Here is a 19368-nt window from a genome sequence, read left to right on the forward strand (position 1 = left end):
AATGTACTAATCTGCTGGATTTCTGTCGTATTGCCCGTGGAGGTTCGAAGTGTCTTCAGGGTCTCTGAATAACCGTCCTCTTTCTGCCCCCCTTGCCTGAACTGGCGAGTTTTGCAAGCAAGTTAGCTCGGGCATTTTGTTCTTTGGGTACATGGACTAATTCGAACATATCGAACGACTCCTTCAGGACTTGGACTTATTCTAGGTATGCGGCCCTCTGAGGATCTTTAGCCTAGTATTCCCCCGTGACCTGACTTGTAACTAACAAGGAGTCGCTCTTTGTCGACAACCCCTTTGCTCCCATCTCCTTAGGTAACAACATTTCTGTGATCAGGGCCTCGTACTCCGCCTGGTTGTTGTTGGCCTTGAAGGCGAACCGTAAGGCCTGCTCAATTAGCAACCCATCCGGTCCCTCCAAGATTATACCTGTTCTACTACCTTGTTGGTTTGAGGATCCATCTACAGAAAGTACCCACCTGAAATCTGCCCCTTCATGGTGTGTGGCTGTCGAGGAGAGTTCTACTATGAAGTCAGCATAGATCTGGCCCTTGATGGGGCCTCTAGGTTCGTAGTGTAAGTCGAATTCCGATAGTTCCACCGCCCATCGCGCCATTCTTCCTGCCACATCCGGTTTTTGCAAAACTTTGCGGATTGGAAGGTCTGTCATCACCATCACAGTGAAGCTCTGGAAGTAGTGGCAGAGTCTTCTTGCTGAGAATACCACCGCTAAGGCTGCTTTCTCTAAGGCCTGGTATCTCACCTCCGACCCCTGCAATACCTTGCTGACAAAATAGATCGGCCTCTGGACCCGGTCTTGCTCCTACAATAGGATCGAACTAATCGCCCTTTCCGTGACTGCGAAGTATAAGCAGAGCAGGGTACCTAACTTCGGCTTGCACAACACTAGAGGGCTGGCCAGGTATTCCTTCAATTTTACGAATGCCTCCTCACACTTGCGGGTCCAGACGAACCTGTTGTTCCTTTTCAGGCACTGGAAATATGGGTGTCCCTTGTCTCCCCCTGTCGATACGAACCTGGACAGAGCTGCCATATGCCCTGTTAGCTACTGCACTTCTTTTACTGAGATTGGGCTCCTCATAACTATTATGGCAGCGCCCTTCTCGGGATTGGCCTCTATTCTTCGTTCAGTGAGTAGGAATCCTAAGAATTTTCCTGCTTCTATCCCAACACACACTTTTTCGGGTTCAGCTTTAGCCTATACTTTGCTATTGTGGTGAATAGCTCTTCCAAATCGGCTACGTGTTGTTCCTTTTGCTGAGAGGTGACCACCATATCATCTATGTGTGCTTGGACATTTCGCCCTAACATGGATGTTAGCACTCTGTCCATCAACCGCTGGTAAGTGGCTCCTGCGTTTTTTAGCCCAAAGGGCATGGCCTTATAGCAATAGCAAGACTGTTCCATCATGAACGCGGTCTTGCATTCATCTCTGGGGTGCATCATAATCTGGTTGTAGTCGGAGAATGCATCCCGGAAGCTTAGTAACTTACATCCAGAGGCGCTATCCACCAGGGCATCAATACTGGGTAGCGGGTAGGAATCCTTCGGACAGGCCTTGTTGAGGTCTGTGAAATCGATACACATCCTCCATTTTCCATTGGCCTTCTTCACTAGTACCACGTTGGCAAGCCACTCGGGATACTGGATTTCCCTAATGTGGCCAGCCTATAGTAGCTTCTTTGTTTCTTCCCGTATGACTTGACGCTTTTCTCCATTGAACTTTCGCCTTCTTTGGCGGACAGGTCGGACTTTGGGGTCCATAGTGAGACGATGACACAAGAAATTAGGGTCAATACCGAGCATGTCGGCGTTGGTCCATGCGAACGCGTCAAGGTGTCGTGCTATGACCCCCGCAACCTGATACTGTGATTCCTTACTCAAAGACCGCCCAAGTTTAAACATCTTTCCTCCGATCTCCTTCTCTACTACACCTCCGACGGGCTTGGGTCGGGTTTCTCGAACGATCTCTTCGCAGGTCACTCCGTCTTCTCTCGGTGGTTTGGTAGTAACAGAAAACACCCATTTCTTTGTCTTGAGGCTGTTTTTGTAGCACCTTCGCGCCTCCTTCTGGTCAGATTTGATGGTGATCAGTGCTCCCCCAAGGGAAGGCAGTTTCATCTTCATATGCCTCGTGGAGGGTACCGCTCCCAGCCTGTTTAAAGCTGGTCTTCCTAACAATATATTATATGCAGAAGGAGCGTCGACAACGAGGTACCTGATGTTGGCAGTGCGGGAAGACGTGCCATCCGTGAACATTGTCCTCAATTCGATGTGTCCACGAACCACAACCTCGTCCCCCGCGAACCCATACAAGCATCCGGTGTAGGGCCTTAACTGGTCCATGGACAGCCGTAACTGTTTGAAGGTTGTCAAGAACATAACATCTGCCGAACTTCCTTGGTCTACGAGGACGCGGCGCACCCTTCTCCCTGTCGTGACTAACGAGATTACCACGAGATCATTATCGTGGGGTACGACATCCTGAAGGTCGGCTTTCGTGAAGGTGAGGTCGACGTCGGGGATCAGGTTCGTTTGTAGTACCTCTTCTGCCGTCACCCCTCGCGCGTACTTCTTTCGCTGAGAGGCAGTGCTCCCTCCACCTGAGAATCCTCCTGAGATAGTGTTTACCTCTCTGTGGATAGGCACCTCGTGCCCTTGATCTGTTCCCGCTGCTACCAAAACTTGGTCGTCCTGCGGTTCTTGGAGGTAATCTTTCAAGAAACCGTTCTTCACTAGTTCATCTAGTTGATGTGCCAGGGCCAGACAATTGCGTAAGTGGTGTCCGTTCACCTGGTGGAACTCACACCAAGCGTTCTTGTTGGGCCCCATCTTCTTATCTGTCTTTGCTGGTACCTTTAATTTCGCCGCTATGTTCGGGATGGCAATCAACTCCTTGAGCTCCACGCGAAAGTTATGCCTTAGGGGAGGATCTCTTCGCGCGCGCATTCTTGTATGGGTCCGCTCATAGGGCTTTTCCGCCCCCTTTTTCTCCGTGGCTGCCTCGTGCACCCACATGGGTGGAGGTCGTGTTGCCGCTCGAGGTCGGGCGGGGCCGACAAGACCTTGTTTCTGCGTTACTCGATCATCTGCGACTATGTGTGCTAACGCACGACGTCTAATCTCTGTGAACGTCTTTGGGTAAAACCTTAGTAGTGACTCACTGAAAGGTCTCGCCAACATTCCCTTGACAAAGGCATGTACTATCATAGCCTCATCAGTGGGCTTCAACCTTACCACTTGAACCCCGAACCTGTTCAGGTAATCCTTCATGGACTCCCCTTGGTATTGTTTGACATTAAAGACGTCATAAGAAAGTCGGGTGGGGGCCTTGTTCACAAGGTACTGTTCCTTGAATAGTGCGACAAACTGGTCGAAGTTGGTGATGTGTCTGTCAAGGAGGCTAACGAACCATTCCAACGTCATGCCCGATAGCGTGCTCATGAGCATTTTACAGTACACGACGTCGGATCCTCCAGTGAGCATCATCTGGGTGTGGAACACTGTGAGATGGGCCTCCGGGTCCTCTACTCCTGTGAAGGAGACTTTCGATCCCAGGGACGTTGTTGGTAACGTTGTATTCATGATTGCTCATGAGAACGACATGGGACGTGCTCTAACTGGTGCTGGTGGGGCTCGTTTCTCTGTCACGCGTTCCCCTACCTGTTGCAAATCCCTACGCAGTTCTTCATTGGCTCTGCGCAATTCTGCATTGTCTGCTCGGGAAGTCGTTACTTCCGCTTGGAGGGCACGCATTGTATCCAAGATTTGTTGTGTGGTAACGTTGTCCCCTCCGGAGGGTACTCTTCCTGCGGATCCAGCAGCTGCTTGCCTCGTACTCCTCATATTGTTGGTAAAGGCTCTTAACGTGACTGTGAGTGGACCTTGTTTTAACGGGCCCCACAGTGGGCACCAAATGTTCCTGTCGGTTGACTCTCTTCGCCGGTTGACTCTAACAGCTGCTTTGGTCCTTTGATCTTGCCTGAGAATCGTGCCTTCTTGATCAAGAAACCTCTCACCTGCAAAGACAAAGGGGCGCCCTAGTGGCCATTTACACTCCGACGCTTAAGTCAGTATTACGGCAAAGACACACCAAGAGTGTATATCAGCTTCAGTCTTAGAAACTGCGTACCTTACCAGGGTTTTGGGCACCCTTTATATAGGCTGAAACTAGGGTTTACCTTTACGTCGTTACCCTTGACTAGGGTTCCTTAGAGAATGTCCTTGCATCGTTATTCATAGTATCTTAGCGTATCTGGCACACAAACTTCCCTTAACTGGAGTGCAACGAATGTCAAAGTGGCCGCTTGGGTACCAACTTGTGCACCTAATCTCTAACGCCATCTGCTTCGTGGGTGCCCTAAGTATTCACGTGCCCTAAGTATTCACGTGCCATGCATGCATCTTTCCCTGGAAACCTTAACCATCATGGGCCTTAATGCTTCCAAGGATTATTCATACATGTTGCGCCTTCATGCGTCATACACACCACGTGCATGGATCCCTCGTGGCTTAGGCTTCCCACATATCTCTTGTCTTTAACTGTTATCTTAACAAAGCTCTAGGGCCCACCTTACGTGGCCCTTTACAACGCTCAGACGACCTATGTTCGATCTTCTCCCTCTACTGGCGAGGTCCGATCTCGATCTCCAATCATCGGGGCTTAGGGTACAAATACCAAAGACTAACCAATTCCCTGGTAGGTGTGTCTGGGGCCCATCTCACGTGGCCCCCTTCCATCACCAAACATCGATGCAAGATGTCTGAGGTCAGTCTCTGGGTTGATGGCCGAGGACTGGTCGGGACAGATTTGGATACATCAAAGCTTCAAGTTCAATAATCTCCCCCTATTTGATGAAGAAAAATCCCTGGTTTGCTTAGGATGTTCTGTTTCAATTTGACAATACCTGCAAAACACAAAATGTGCATGTACCAGAGGTAATCATTTCTAGATATCATTAGCACCACGTAACCAATTTTCACTTAGTGATTCCCATAAGGAAAATCAGCAAAATCAGTGTAAAAACTAGTGAAAACAAGGTGCAAATCAAAGTTTATGCAGCAGTTTTCAAATCAGAATAAAGCATCATATAAACTAAGTTTTAAAGTAGAATATAAGCTCATGCAAACCCTAAACTTCTCCCCTTATTTGTCTTCACAAATAGACTTTAAGGAGGGATAAAGAACAACATTAAAAAGAGAGCAAAAAAAATTGTTCAGATGATAAACCAGAAATAGAAAAAAGCTTAAAATTTTCTTCAATCTTCTTGGCCATATTGCAACTCAAATAGTTGGTTCTGCACAACTTCAATATGCTCATCCAGGCTTTGAAATCTTGCCACACAAAACTCATGATGAGTTCTTTGATCATGTGCAAAGTTGTCCAACCTATTCAACACAAGCCTCTCAAATGGAGACATGGATGTGATTTGTTCTTCCATGTTCACATCACTTGGACCAACTTCATGGGCACCAACAGGTTCATCACTAGTAGCAACAACTTCCCCTTCATTCTCTTCTCCATTGTGAGCTCCATTTGATGAGCCAACTTGGACACCATCTTTGTTCACCCATCTTCCATTAATTTTTGTGAATCCCATTTTACTCAGGGATCCATTATTGATTTCACTTGAGGTTTTGACAATTTCAAATTGCTCTTCTTCCAGATCCACTTTAAAATAGTGCAAAAATTTAGTAATTAAGACAACATAAGGGTAATGGTAGTCACTTAACCTTATTGACTTTTGCATATGCTCCTTGATGATGTGAGTCCAGTTAACTTTCACTTTGTTCATAATAGTGTAGATGAGCACAAGGTCCTCTTCAGTTAGCATTGAATGATTGCTGCCTCTTGGAGTTAGCATCCATGAGATAATGAAGGCCATGAGCCTTTTATTCACTTTCAATCCTCCCATAGAGAAGTTTCTTACTCTTGATTGAGGATTCTTTAAACAACTCTTGTAAAACTGCATCTTGTTGAATTCTTCAATAACACCTATATTTCCTTTGTTGATCCTCAACCCAACATGTTTTAAACCAGTGATTGCAGTCGAGACTTCATGAGTGATCTCCATGTCCACCCCTTTCACATGTGAACAAATATTGTTACCAATGATTTAGAAATCAATGTAGAAGACTCTTACCAAATCTGGGTTGATGTTCCCAGACATTTCAAGGAACCTTTTTAGCATTTGTTCCTTCAAAAGACTCCTCACTTCCATGAGTTTATGTTCCTTCAGCCAGTTGAAGGTGACAAGTTTTGGATTGTTGATCATCTTCCTTCTTGTTTTATGGAGATACTTCTCAATTTTCTCATTCTCTCTCGAGAACCATCCTTCTAAGCACCCACCCCTATTTATTCCACGAGTATTCATCCTTTTAGAGGAAGGAGGTGTGGAATCCATGGAGGAAGAAGGAGATAACATAAGCAAAGGGAGGAAGATAACAAATTTGATATGAAGGCAGAGAAGTAATCAATGAGTTGATTTTGTGAAGAAAAACAACTGCACAAATATGGTTATATAACAGTAAAAGCAGTTACATAGTTTGGCTTTTAGTGGGTTGATTTCATCAAGAAAAAGAATTTGTTCAGAGAAATAACTGACCCACGTCAGCCTTAGACCATAATTCACATGACCAACACATGGAAAATTTACTAGTCATAAAAACTCTTAAATTTCCAAGAGTTATAGAATATATTCCCTTTAAGACCAAAAATAACATCCAATCAGGTTATTTTCAAAGCAATAATAAATGCAACTTTGACCCAATATTGTTTGGAATTAAGAGAAACTGTTGTACCAAAGGACAAGGTTTCAAAACAGCTTTAAAACAAAACTGACAGAGAGAAAACAATCGGTTGTTTCGTAAAAATAATCGGTTGTTTCGTAAAAATAATCGATTGTTTCGTAAAAATAGTCGATTGTTTTTCTGCAACTGAAAAAAAATCTTTACAAATTAAAAAACAAACTTTGGCAGTGTTAAACAAACATTTTGATGATTTCATAAACCATAAAGTAGAGATATATTTCACAACAGATGTGCACAAGAGAAACAATTCAATTAATGTCTCATCAAATCATAATGAATCAAGTACACATGGTGAGAGATAAGAATTAAAATATTTGAGTGTTTAAATCTTATGACAATAGTATCATACATCACATAATGTATCTGTTCATAGGATTAGCCATCAAAGCATTCACACTAGATTTATTTTTTCAATTGAGGCACCATCTTTTTCATCAAGGAGTCTAAGCATTCATGAATCTCTTCAAGGTACAAATATTAACAGAAAAGATTTGGTCCCTCTTTGAATCTGGGTCCATTGGAGTTAAATTTGTTATAAGAACCCTTAAGATTCTTAGGAACCCACTTTAAAATACCCCTGGGAACAAAAAACTTTCCTCACTTTACAGAACCTGACATAATGGTCTTTTCTCATACAATAAAAGCAAGAAACAACCAGTTGTTTCGACCTTTCAATCGGTTGTTTTTCTGCAATGGTTGAAAAAGGTTTTGAAATGCCACTATTTTTGCACTGTGGATTAAAACCAAGTCCAAATTTTCCAAAGACACAATTTTGAGATGCTAATACATTCTCACCACCATCGTTGCCTTCATGCGCAAGTTTGGTGGTGTTTTAATTTTTTTTTAATGTTATTAATTTGTTTATTTTTTATTTATTACAATTTTTATTTTTTTAAAAATTATATTATTTTTATCTTTAGGTTAGAGTAGAATTATTAAATTATTAGATGGTGGATAAATTTATATTATTTAATATTTATAATTAATTTAATGATTTTTAATTTTTCCATTTAGTATTTATTATAATTTGTATTTATTATTAATTTATATTATGTTAGTTGTTAGGTTCGAATAGAATTATCGTGTTGGTATTGAGTCTGAGGGTGTTCGACCCTCGAAAATTGATACGTTTTAGTATTGAATCTAAGGGTGTTCGAACCTCGGCAATTGATACGTTTTGGTATTGAGTCTGAGGGTGTTCGACCCTCGGCAATTGATACGTGTTGGTATTCAGTCTAGGGATGTTCAACCCTCGGCAAACGTGAGATTTCACACCTGAATGACTATTACAGAATATAATGGATCGAAATTGGATTAATTATGTTCAAATAAGTGATTAGTACGAAAGAGGAGTAGAAGAATTTATACAATTTGCGCAACATAACGCGAATAATAGTGGTCATGATGGAGCAAAGATTAGGTGTTTGTGCGTTAACTATTTGAACGGAAGGATACAGGATGTTAAGAAAATCAGGGAGCACCTTATATATGATGAGTTTCTTCGATCTTATACAACTTGGACATGGCATGGTGAATTATTAAATTTACCACGTGTTTCCGTAACTGAAGAATATGTGGGGTCCACCGTGGATGATGCAGTACATGGTGAAGTACATGATGATCGATTGGAGGACATGATTCGTGATGTGGCAGCTAAGTCTTTTGCAGAAGCGCATGGATATGAAAGTATGTCAAGCGATGCAGAGACTCCATTGCATCCTAGATCTACTAAATTCACACGGTTGTCGGTGGTGTTAAGATTGATGAATTTGAAGGAAATAAATGGATGGACTAATAAAAGCTTCACGAAATTGTTTCAGTTGTTGAAAGATATGATTCTAGAGGGAAACACTCTACCTAATCGTAATTATGAGGCCAAATTTTTTTTTTTTCCAATGGGTATGGAGTATAAAAAGATACATGCATGTCCAAGGCTCCTTCACCTATATATAAAAAGAGCTCACACAATTTGTGTAGAGTTTCTTTACTTCATTCAAATTCAACTGGTAAAATACAATGAGGTAGGTCTCCTATATATAGATGAAGGAGCCTTGGAGAACAAGCATGAAGGGTAGGATGGGAAACACTAAAAAAGGGGCAGCCTTATGGTTTGACTAAGTCAAACCTGCATCCTAAGCTTGTCCTTCTAGAAACTAGGTCAAAATCCCTTCCTAAAGGGCTAGGAATAAGCTAAAATGCTAACTACACCCCTTGTTATGCTAAAGGTACCTTATTTCAACCTACCTTTGCTATTTGGACCCCTAAAGAGAGCCCAAATTATTTACAACATATTTGTATCTTATAAGAATACCAAAAGGAAGAATAGTTGGTGTGCTGGTTTATGCTTAGCTCCTCTAATGAGGTCCATGTGATCCTTGGTGGGGTTATGAATTGTTCGCTTAGATGACTGTTCATCATGTGCCTTGTTTTAAAGCTATCAATACAACCAAATCAAACATAAAATTCTCCCTTATTTGTTCTCACAAATAGACAATGAGAAGGGTTGTCCAAAGCAAAAACCAAAATGATAATACAGTAGTCCAGCAGTATAGACAATGTTGACATTTCAAGAATAGAAAATGATATAGAGCTTTCAAGGAAACAACTGGATATATTCTTTTAACAGATTCTGAGGCATACTCAATGTATATTTGTCAAAAAACAAGATTTGAAAAAGAGAATGAGGAACACAATTTGTGCAGAGTTTTCCTTCTATAAAATTCAACATGAAAATACATGGAGTAAGGCACCTTATTTATCGAAATGAGTGCCTTGGAAAACAAGATGAGCAAGGATAGGATGGTAAATGTGTGAGGGGGTTGCCTTTAGGGCTTGACTAAGTCACAGCCACACCTTAGGCCACTTTTTCTAGAAACTAGGTAAAAAACAAGCTAAAATGATAACTACACCCCCTATTATGCTAAAGACACCTATTCTAGCATATCTTGCTATTTGGACCCCTAAAGTGAGCCCAATTTATTTACAACTTGTTTTATTCTTAAGAAGACAAGTAGGAAGAACATTTGATGTTCTGGTCTTTGCACATTTCTTCTTCTGGTGAGGTCTGGTAGATCCTTGGTGGGGTATTCACTTGAAAGTTGAGATGACTTCTCATAGTGTAAATGGTAGTTTGAGTCCTTGGTCATCTATTTGTTGGCTTGGATTATATCAAAGAGGGATATATTTTGAAACAATGTACGAAAGAGTTATATATATTGTAGATTATGGTTATTAGATATGGGAAAAATATGGGAATGTTAAATTTGGTATCTAAGAAATTCATCCTTAGGATGACCTGAGGATAGTGGGTTCGTTGTGTTTCTTTTTCTTATAGTTAATTGCTTGAGTCTATATTAAAGATATAGTGAAAAGTTTTTAGATTTTTTTTTTTAAAAAAGGTTATTTAAATCTTGTTTGTGCTCTAGTTAAATGTATGTTCTAAATAAAAGTTTTAGTATTAAGAATGAAATGATCTTGATAAAGTGGTGAGGGTGCACACTCATAACTGAATCAAAATGATTTTCTATCATAATTATAAAGTTTGATGTTGAGCATATATTTTCATATTGTGTGGTATATTTCATTTAATTAAGTGTTTATTTATTTAATTGAAAGTTTTCCTTTATGATTTGTTTATAGACTCAAATTCTAGATGAGTTTTAGATGCTTGTCTTTAAAAGATCCAGATGTCTTTTTTTTCTAAATTAATTGATTCTTTATCGATTTCATTCTTATAGCTTGAGGAATAAAAAATAGTAGTTTCAAGATCTCAAGGATACAAATTGAATGGTTACCCAACAAGTGTAGAACGAATGGCAAGTTAAATTTAGTAGTGTCATGATTCAGTTTAGATAGATATAAATTATGAAGATTAAATAAGCAGCATGTTGGAGGTTTAAAGATTTAAGCACACGTTTCCATAGGGAATACCAAGGTTGATTTCCAAGATGAAAGTAGGATTTTTCTTTGATTCGGAGCTTGGAAGATCTTAGTGCCGATAACACAATATAAGATGGCTCTAGCTGAACAACAAAGTTTAAAAAGAAATTTGAGATTTGGTGGAGAAAGAAGTTTACAATTTGATTATGAAATCCTGAGAAGTATCAATGGTATTGGTAAAGAAGAAAGATAAGACATTTTAATTGTGCTTAGGTTACAGTTAGACAAAGGAAATTGTTGAAAGGAAATAAACAAGAAATTACTAGTATAGGAGATAAATTGGATGTTATTCTAGGGATGCATTTTATGATTCGAGATCAACACACTCTTTTATGTCAAGTATGTAGGAGATGAATTGGATGTTATTCCAAGGATGGATTGGCTATCTGTCAATCACATTCTCATAGATTGTGGTCAGCAGAAGATAGAGTTTCAAAATTCCAATTAATCAAAATCTATGTCTACTCAATAAGTATGGTTTGAACTGAAGGAATATCAATTTTTTTTATAATCTTAGCTCATATTGGATTTAAGAATGAAGACGAGATGAGCAGTATACCTTTAGTGAAACTTTTCTTGAATGTATTTAAGAAAAAATACCTAGATTAACTCCTAAGAGAGAAGTGAAATTCTCCATTGATTTGGTACCTAGAGTTGGACCAGTTTCAATGACACCTTAAAGAATGGCTCCAACCTTATTAAATGAGTTGAAGAAACAAGTTGAATAGTTGTTAGAGAAGCAGATCAACAGGCCCAGTATATCTCCATAGGTTCTCCAATGTTGTTAGTTAAAAAGAAAGATGAAGAGTCTCGGTTGTGTGTGGACTACATGCAGTTAAATAAGTTGATGATTAAGAACAAGTATCCTCTACCCATAATTGATGACTTGATGGATTAGTTACATGAAGCCTCAATGTTCTCAAAGATTAATTTGAAATCTGGATACCACCAGATTTTGGTAAAGGTTGAAGATGTTCAGAAGACAACCTTTAGGTCTCGTTATGGACTCTATGAGTATGTAGGGATGTTGTTTGGAGTAAAAAATGCTCCAGCTCTCTTCATGGATTACATGAATATAATTTTTCCCTTCTTTTTTGGATAAGTTTGTTGTGGTCTTTATAGACGACATACTTATTTATTCAAGGACTGAGGAAGAACATGAAGAGCATATGAAGACATTGTTGGAAATTCTGAGGGAAAAACAATTGTATGCTATGTTCTTCAAGTGTGAGTTCTGGATGAAGGAAGTTAACTTCTTAGAGTATGTGATATCAGCTCAGGGAATCTTAGTGCATCTAACCAAGGTGGAGGCAGTGCTTCAGTGGGAACGCCCTAAGACAGTGACGGAGATAAGGAGTTTTGTGGGTGTAGCTGACTACATTGGAGGTTCATTGTAGATTTTTCCAAGTTAGTAGAACCTTTGACACAACTAACTTGCAAGAGTCAATCTTATGCTTGGACTGACAAATATGAGCAGAGTTTCATGGAGCTGAAGAAAATGTTGACTAGTGCTCTAGTGTTGGTGATTCTTGATACATGAAAATCCTTTGAGGTTTATTGTGATGCTTCACATAAGGGATTGGGTTGTGTCTTGATGCAAGAGAAGAGAGTAGTTGCATATGCTTTAAGGAAACTAAAAGTTCACGAAAGAAACCATCCTACTCATGACTTAGAGTTGGAAGTTGTGATGTTTGCTTTGAAAATTTGGAAACATTATTTGTAAATAGCTCAATTTCAAGTGTTCAGTGGCCATAAAAGTGTGAAATACTTGTTTGATCAGAAAGAGTTGAATATGAGGCAGAGAAGATGGATGGTCTTTCTGAAGGATTATGATTTCCAGCTGATGCATCATCCAGGGAAGGCTAATGTAGTTGCAAATGCTTTGATTATGAAATCAGTATAGGTGTCAGCCATGGTGATTGAAGAAAAAAAGTTGATTGAGTAGTTCAAATATTTGGATTTGGGAGTAAAAGTTCCATGTTGATCATATTAGTTGTAGTAAGATAACTATAATTAATGATTTCCTTGGAACGATCAAGGAAAAACAGTTAGAGGATCATAATTTGAAGCGTATTGCGGAGTTGTTAGGTATATATCAAGCTAAAGACTTTGTGGTGGGAGAAGATGGGATGTTGAGATTCAATTGCAGAATTTGCATACCTACAAATGAAGAGCTGAAGAGAATGATCCTAGGAGAGGGTCATAAGAGTCATCTTAGTCTACATCCTGGTATAAATAAGATGTACCAAGATTTGAAGGAGTCTTTTTGGTGTTCATGCATGAGGAAAGAAATAACTTAGTATGTTGTTGCATGGTTGACATGTCAGAAGGCAAAGGTAAAGCATTAAAGACTTGGAGGTTTGTTTTAGCAATTTGATATTCCAGAGTGGAAATGGGATAATATTGGTATGGATTTTATTACTCATTTGCCAAGATCACTAAGAGGCCATGATTCAGTCTAGGTAATAGTTGATTGATTGACGAAGATCGCTCACTTTCTTCCAGTTAATTTGAGGATATCTATGGCCAAGTTGGCACAGTTGTACATCAAAGAGATTGTGAGATTTCATGGAATGCCTTCTAGTATTATTTATGATAGAGATTTCAGGTTTACTTCATGGTTTTGACAGACTCTACAAGATGCATTGGGAACTAGATTGAGGATGATCTTTGCATATCATCCTCAAACAGATAGGCAGTCTGAGAGAATGATCCAGTCCTTAGAAGATCTGTTAAGAACATGTGAATTGGATCATCTGGAAAGTCGGGATGAGATGTTGCCTCTGGTGGAGTTTACTTATAATAATAGTTATCATGCCAGTATTGGGATGACACCATATGAAGCTTTGTATGGGAGGAAGTGCAAAACTCCTTTAGGTTGGTATCAAGATGATGAGGCAATATTGGTTAGGCCAGAGTTACTTCAGCATACCACTGGGAAGGTGGGGCCGATATAGGAAAGGATGAAAGCTTCTCAAAGTAAGCAAAAATCATATGCAAATTAGAGGAGAAGGCCTTTGGAGTTTGCAGTTGGAGACCATGTGTTCATGAGAGTGACATCAACAAAGGGTAGGACGAGTTATCAGATCAAGGAAGTTATCTACTAAGTTTGTTGGACCCTATCAAATCCTGAGAAAGGTATGTTCAATGACTTATGAGATCGCTCTACCTCCTCAGTTCGCAAACCTACATCATGTCTTTCATGTGTCTCAGTTAAGGAAATATATCCCAGACCTTAGTCACGTATTGGAAATGTACAATGTGCAAATCAAGGATAACTTATATTTTGAGGCTAGAATATAAGATCATAAGAGCATATAGCTCATAGGCAAGACCATAAATATGGTGAAGGTGGTGTGGGATGATAGATCTGGTGATTCAACTTGGGAATTGGAAGAAACCATGAGAGGAACCTATTCATATCTCTTTTCTAGTAAGTCAATTTTTAGGGACAAAAATTTTTCTTATTGGGGAGAATGTAAGGATCTTAAAAACAACCTTAGGGTACAAAGTGATATATTTTAAATGACACCTAAATATTTTATTATTAAAATAAAAAGTTTAGGTTTCATTTTAAAAGAATCATCATCTCTCTAAAACTTCTCTTTTCCTTTTCTCTTCATTCTCTCTAAGATTCTGACCTCCTCACTCATAAGTTTGACGATTGGAGTCCGCCATTAGACTACAAGACTTCCCAATCAAAATCTCAGATAAAGTAAGTTCATTTTTGTTCTTCTCATTGAGTCAAATTTTGAACTTGTTAGGTTTGTCTCAAATTAGGTTTTGCTTGCGACTCTTTTAGCTTAAGGATTAGTCTTTGTTAGCTTAGAGTCCTAGTGATATTTAGATCTTTTTATCAGGACTCTATGGTGAAAGTTAAGCTACCATTGAGCTTTTGGTAGGTTTGGAGCTCTTAGTGAGCATTTGCTCAAGTTAAGGTAAGGGAAGTTAGGTTAGAAGATTTGGATGTGGACGTGGTCACTAGTTCCAAATTTTGTTTGCAGGATTGATTGTTTATGAGTAATGTAGGGTATTGTTTGAAATAAAATGTAAATATGTTGATTTTATTATGGATGATTTATGGTAGATGTTTTTGTTTGAATATGAACATTTGGTTTATTTGTATAGTTGATATAGTGTAAGTTACTCTTGAAGTGAATGAGTTATTGATTTTTATTTTTTTTTACTCTGAATGATGAAATTAGGTAGAATTATGCAGATTATTTTGCATATCTTGCTCAGGCGAGATATTTCTCGCGCAAGACAGAATAAAATGAAAAGATGGGGTGCTCTCGGGTCCGTTTTCACCTAAGCGAGAAGGAATCTCGCTTATGTGAGGCCTTAGATGAAACTCTGGGTTCTCTTGGGTTCAATCTTGCTCAAGTAAGAGAGTTTTCGCTTGGGCGAGACCTAATCTCGCTCAGGCGAGCAAATTTTCGCTCAAGCAAGTTAAAAAGAAAACTTAAAATTTTTATTTTTTATTTTGAAAGCCTAGTTTACTATTGCCTATTATTAAGTGAAAATTCTAAAATTTATTTATAATTATGATTACTGGAACTTAGTTATGTCTTTAAGTGAAATTCGAAATATATTTGGAATGTTTAGAAAGTTTAAAATATGATGCGATTGAATGGTGCATTGATGTGTTAAAAGATTTACACAATGAGGTGAAAGTGTGATCAAGATGTAGTATTTTCAAGAAAGGAATACTGTGTTGAGATTGTTATTAGGGTGTATTGATTTGTGTGTTTACTGTGAATGAGACGATCTTGACTCTACTAATACAATGAAATAACATAGATGAAGTTATTCAATTGGTTATTTTCGAAAGAGGTTCATTTGAATGAGTCCAAGGTTTGAAATAACTGATCAGAGCAGATCATATGAATTTACCTTGTCATATGAGATGATAAGATATTATTGTTGAACAAGATGCTTTGATGTGTCCTAATCCAAGTGGAAAGCTTGAAGACTATGTTGCTGTTATGTGTGTGTGTCTAGTTGTTTGAAACTTGTTAATTCAATCCTTAAGATGATCCAAGCTCAATTGAATCTTTAACATTTTGAAAAGATGGATTTTCTAAAAGGAAGTGAAATTTTAACAAGTTGAAATTTCGAATCAATAGGTTGTTTGACAATTAGTGAAATCATTTAGAAAAGTTTTGTCTTTGCCTTTGCTGTAAAAAAAATTTCAACAGGTTGAAATTTCGAAACAACAGGTTATTTGACACTTAGTGGATTTTAATGTTGTCAAATAAAAATCAATCGGTTATTTTGAAAAATCAACCGATTGTTTTGTTGAAAACCTTAACAAAATTCTGTTAAGTGGTTTTTTTGTTTTAAATGATTCCAACTGCTTTTGGGTTTTTGTTGTAACTGCTTTAACCATTTGATTGAAAGATAAAAAGGTGGTTTTACGCTCCTATGCATTGACTAAGTAAAATAGATAAATCAAAAACAGTTTTCAAGTTTTCAAAGAGCTTTTTGGATCATCTCAAGTGTGTAATAGGATTGGGTCTTGTATTCTGATATTTGATTTTGTGATTTACCCAGGTGTATTCTATTCCCTTCCTTCTTAATAATTGTATTTTTGTACTGGTGTTGCCAAGAAATGTTGTGTGTTCTTGAGGGGATCAAGATCAACATTCCTGGGGTGGTTTTTACCAAGGAGTGGTGTGTGTTCTTGAGGGGTTCAAGATCATCACTCTTGGTGTGTAGCTTGTAATCTAGGCTTGGTTACATAGTGAATTCTCAGTGGTTTCTGAGGACTGGATGTACCTCAAGTGTTGAGTGAACCAGTATAAACATTCTGCGTGAATCTCTCTATCCTCACACTCTTTAAATTGCTTTAAATCTGTTTTAATAAACTGCTGATAAAAACAACCGGTTGATTTTTTGCGTCAAGCTTAAAAACAATTTTGTATTTGGTTGGACATATTTTCCATTGATTAATTCTTCATAGCCTTTCACTCTACCTTCAATACTTGCGAAAATCTTTCAAAAACAATTCACCCCTCTTCTTCTTTTAGCCCTATAATTGTAACAATTATGATGATTATGTGCATGACTGTGTGGATTTCACAACGAGTAGTATGACAAGTTCAAGTCTCTAGATGCTAATTTCAATATACTAGTCTTCCGGAAGTAGAGTCAAATGTTTATGTGTTATGAGTCAGTAGAAGTCTAACATGAGAAAGACGAATTATGATTTGTGATAGACACTTGGTTGTTTGTGAAAATATATGAGAATTGATGATTTTATATCAATATTTAAAGTTATATTTATATTAGAAGTTTTAAAAATAGATATAGCTTACCTGTTGTTTGCACTGTGTTTTAGTTTCTTTAATATGTGATGATCGTCTACTTACACCAGAGCAGATGATGTTACAGATAATAGAATTCCTTAGTGCGAAGCTGGAGGATGAAAATGTTTATTTTATTTTAAATATTTAATTTTAATTTTATGTAAATATATAAAATTCCTATGAAGAGAAATATATTTTGAAACAATATACGAAAAAGTTATATATATATATATATATATATATATATATTTCATATGATTATTAATATGGAAAAAATATAGGAATGTTAAAATAATAAATAAGAAAATATAATCACCTTTTAAACAAATAATAAAAAAATAAGATGACTTAATAAACTCGATTAATTTATGTCAATAAATAATATATATTCAAAGACAATCGGTGACTCCTCCTATTCCTGATGGATTGTGTGCTTCCCTTGGAAGTTGGAAGGCGGCTTCGTTGAAACAGAGGAGGCCCTACTTGTTGATTGCACTCCGATGATCAAGTTAGTTCAAGGCTTATAGAAACAATAAGTAAGTGAATAAGTAGTTTCAGTCTTAGAAACCGTGTACCTTTACCAGGGATCTCAACTCCCTTTTATAGACTGCTTTTAGGTCACATCATTGTAACAACCCCTCTCTCACCAGAGCCTTATCTCTAGTGAAATTAGGTTTGCTGGGAGAACATTCTGTTACGTTGTTACACAATCTTAGCACAACAACTGCATAAAATCTTCCTCTTGCAATCTTAATAGCATGGATGCTAGGGTACGAACTCATGTAACAGCGTTACGGAGTCCATCTGTTCTATAGGTGCCCTAGTCCTTTACGTATCATGCATGCAACTTTCCCCCCAAAAACTCTAGCGCTCTTGGGCCTTGGCATCTTCAGAAGATATTTACTTGTGCTAGACCGAATGTACTATACACACCACCTGCATATATATACGGGTTTCAACACACGCATCTCTGAGGGCCCACTTACGTGGCCCACTATCTCGTCCAGACCACCGAGCTGACCTACTCCACAGGTGCTGAAGTTTGATGTCGATGTTCGAAGTCTGGTCTAGTACGTGTATATATATATATATATATATATATATATATATATATATTATTTGTAGTTTTCTTCCTGAATTTTCTTTTTTATCGTTAAAGTGATCGGGTAAGCCACAAACTATGTCCCACACAAGTTCCAATTAACCACAAATTAAAAAAATGAATAGTGGGAATTTTTTTGGCTTTTGACTCAAAGTTCATTTTAGGTAAAGGTGACAAGAAACAAATAAAACAGCATCATCTTTCTGTTTTTAATTGAAAAGGTGTAAAGCTGACGACATATTATGGATCATTATAAAATTATTTCCTTATAACTCAACCTTTTACCGTCGATCGGTATAACTTTTTTTTGTTAGAATTTTAAATTCTTAATATTTAGGCAAAAACCGTAAAAGATAAGTTATTCAAATCGTGCTTTAGGGCTTTAAAAATTGAAGGCAAAGCATGCATTGTATTCAAAACTCATTCCTAAGATAGAATCAAAATAAAAGTTCGAGTCAAAGCTAAACAAGAATATATACTTTATGCCTAAAGTTATGAAGCAGCAGTGCCAACAGTTAAACTTAAACAAATAATTAGGTATGTAAATGCCAAAAAGTAGGTTTGAACTCATTTAAAACTCAACTCAATGAAACATAGTAAGATTAATCGATTAAAATAATAATAATATATTTTTAAATCCTATATTAAATAATAAAAAAACATAAACAGCACTTCACATAATATCGCTAGAAAACAACACATTATTTAAAATGAAGTACTTATTAATTGAAGTGAGGTAGAAATGGTAGTGATGGTGGTGAAAATGGAGAGAAGAAGGGAGAAGGAGGAGGAGACAGGAAAAGGTGGAGGGAGTGGTTGGGTCACGTGAGGGAGAAGAAAGAGAGAGTTAGAAAGGAATGAGAATGAGATGTAAAGGGAGAAAGGAAGGGCATCACATCGTGGATATTGCGTATCGCCTTGCTTTGCCACAAAAGCTGACTCCACCACACAACTAGACAAGCTCAAAACTTGCTTTCCACCGTTTTCAAATCAACCTAATGTGCCTTCCATAAAGATCTTCCAAGTGGATTCCACACGATCACCTCTTCCATGCTGCCCTAGGCCATCAACTTTTCTTTCACCCAAACTAACTTTTCTTTCACCCAAACTAATATCATATATATAACTTCAACACTTTCATTTATGTTACCACTAAAACACTATATATTAAAACTATTAACTAGTTTAAAT

General features: G+C 38.0%; 1 protein-coding gene across 1 annotated transcript; it reads right to left on the reverse strand.

Annotated features, from left to right (window-relative positions):
- Positions 1-1686: 1686 nt before the first annotated feature.
- LOC137834032 (uncharacterized) lies at positions 1687-3444 on the reverse strand. The gene has a single exon (XM_068642098.1). The coding sequence runs from the start codon at positions 3442-3444 to the stop codon at positions 1687-1689; it is 1758 nt and encodes a 585-aa protein (XP_068498199.1).
- Positions 3445-19368: the final 15924 nt, after the last annotated feature.

The sequence above is a fragment of the Phaseolus vulgaris genome, chromosome 5 (assembly GCF_000499845.2).
Source record: "Phaseolus vulgaris cultivar G19833 chromosome 5, P. vulgaris v2.0, whole genome shotgun sequence".
NCBI classification, from domain to species: domain Eukaryota; kingdom Viridiplantae; phylum Streptophyta; class Magnoliopsida; order Fabales; family Fabaceae; genus Phaseolus; species Phaseolus vulgaris.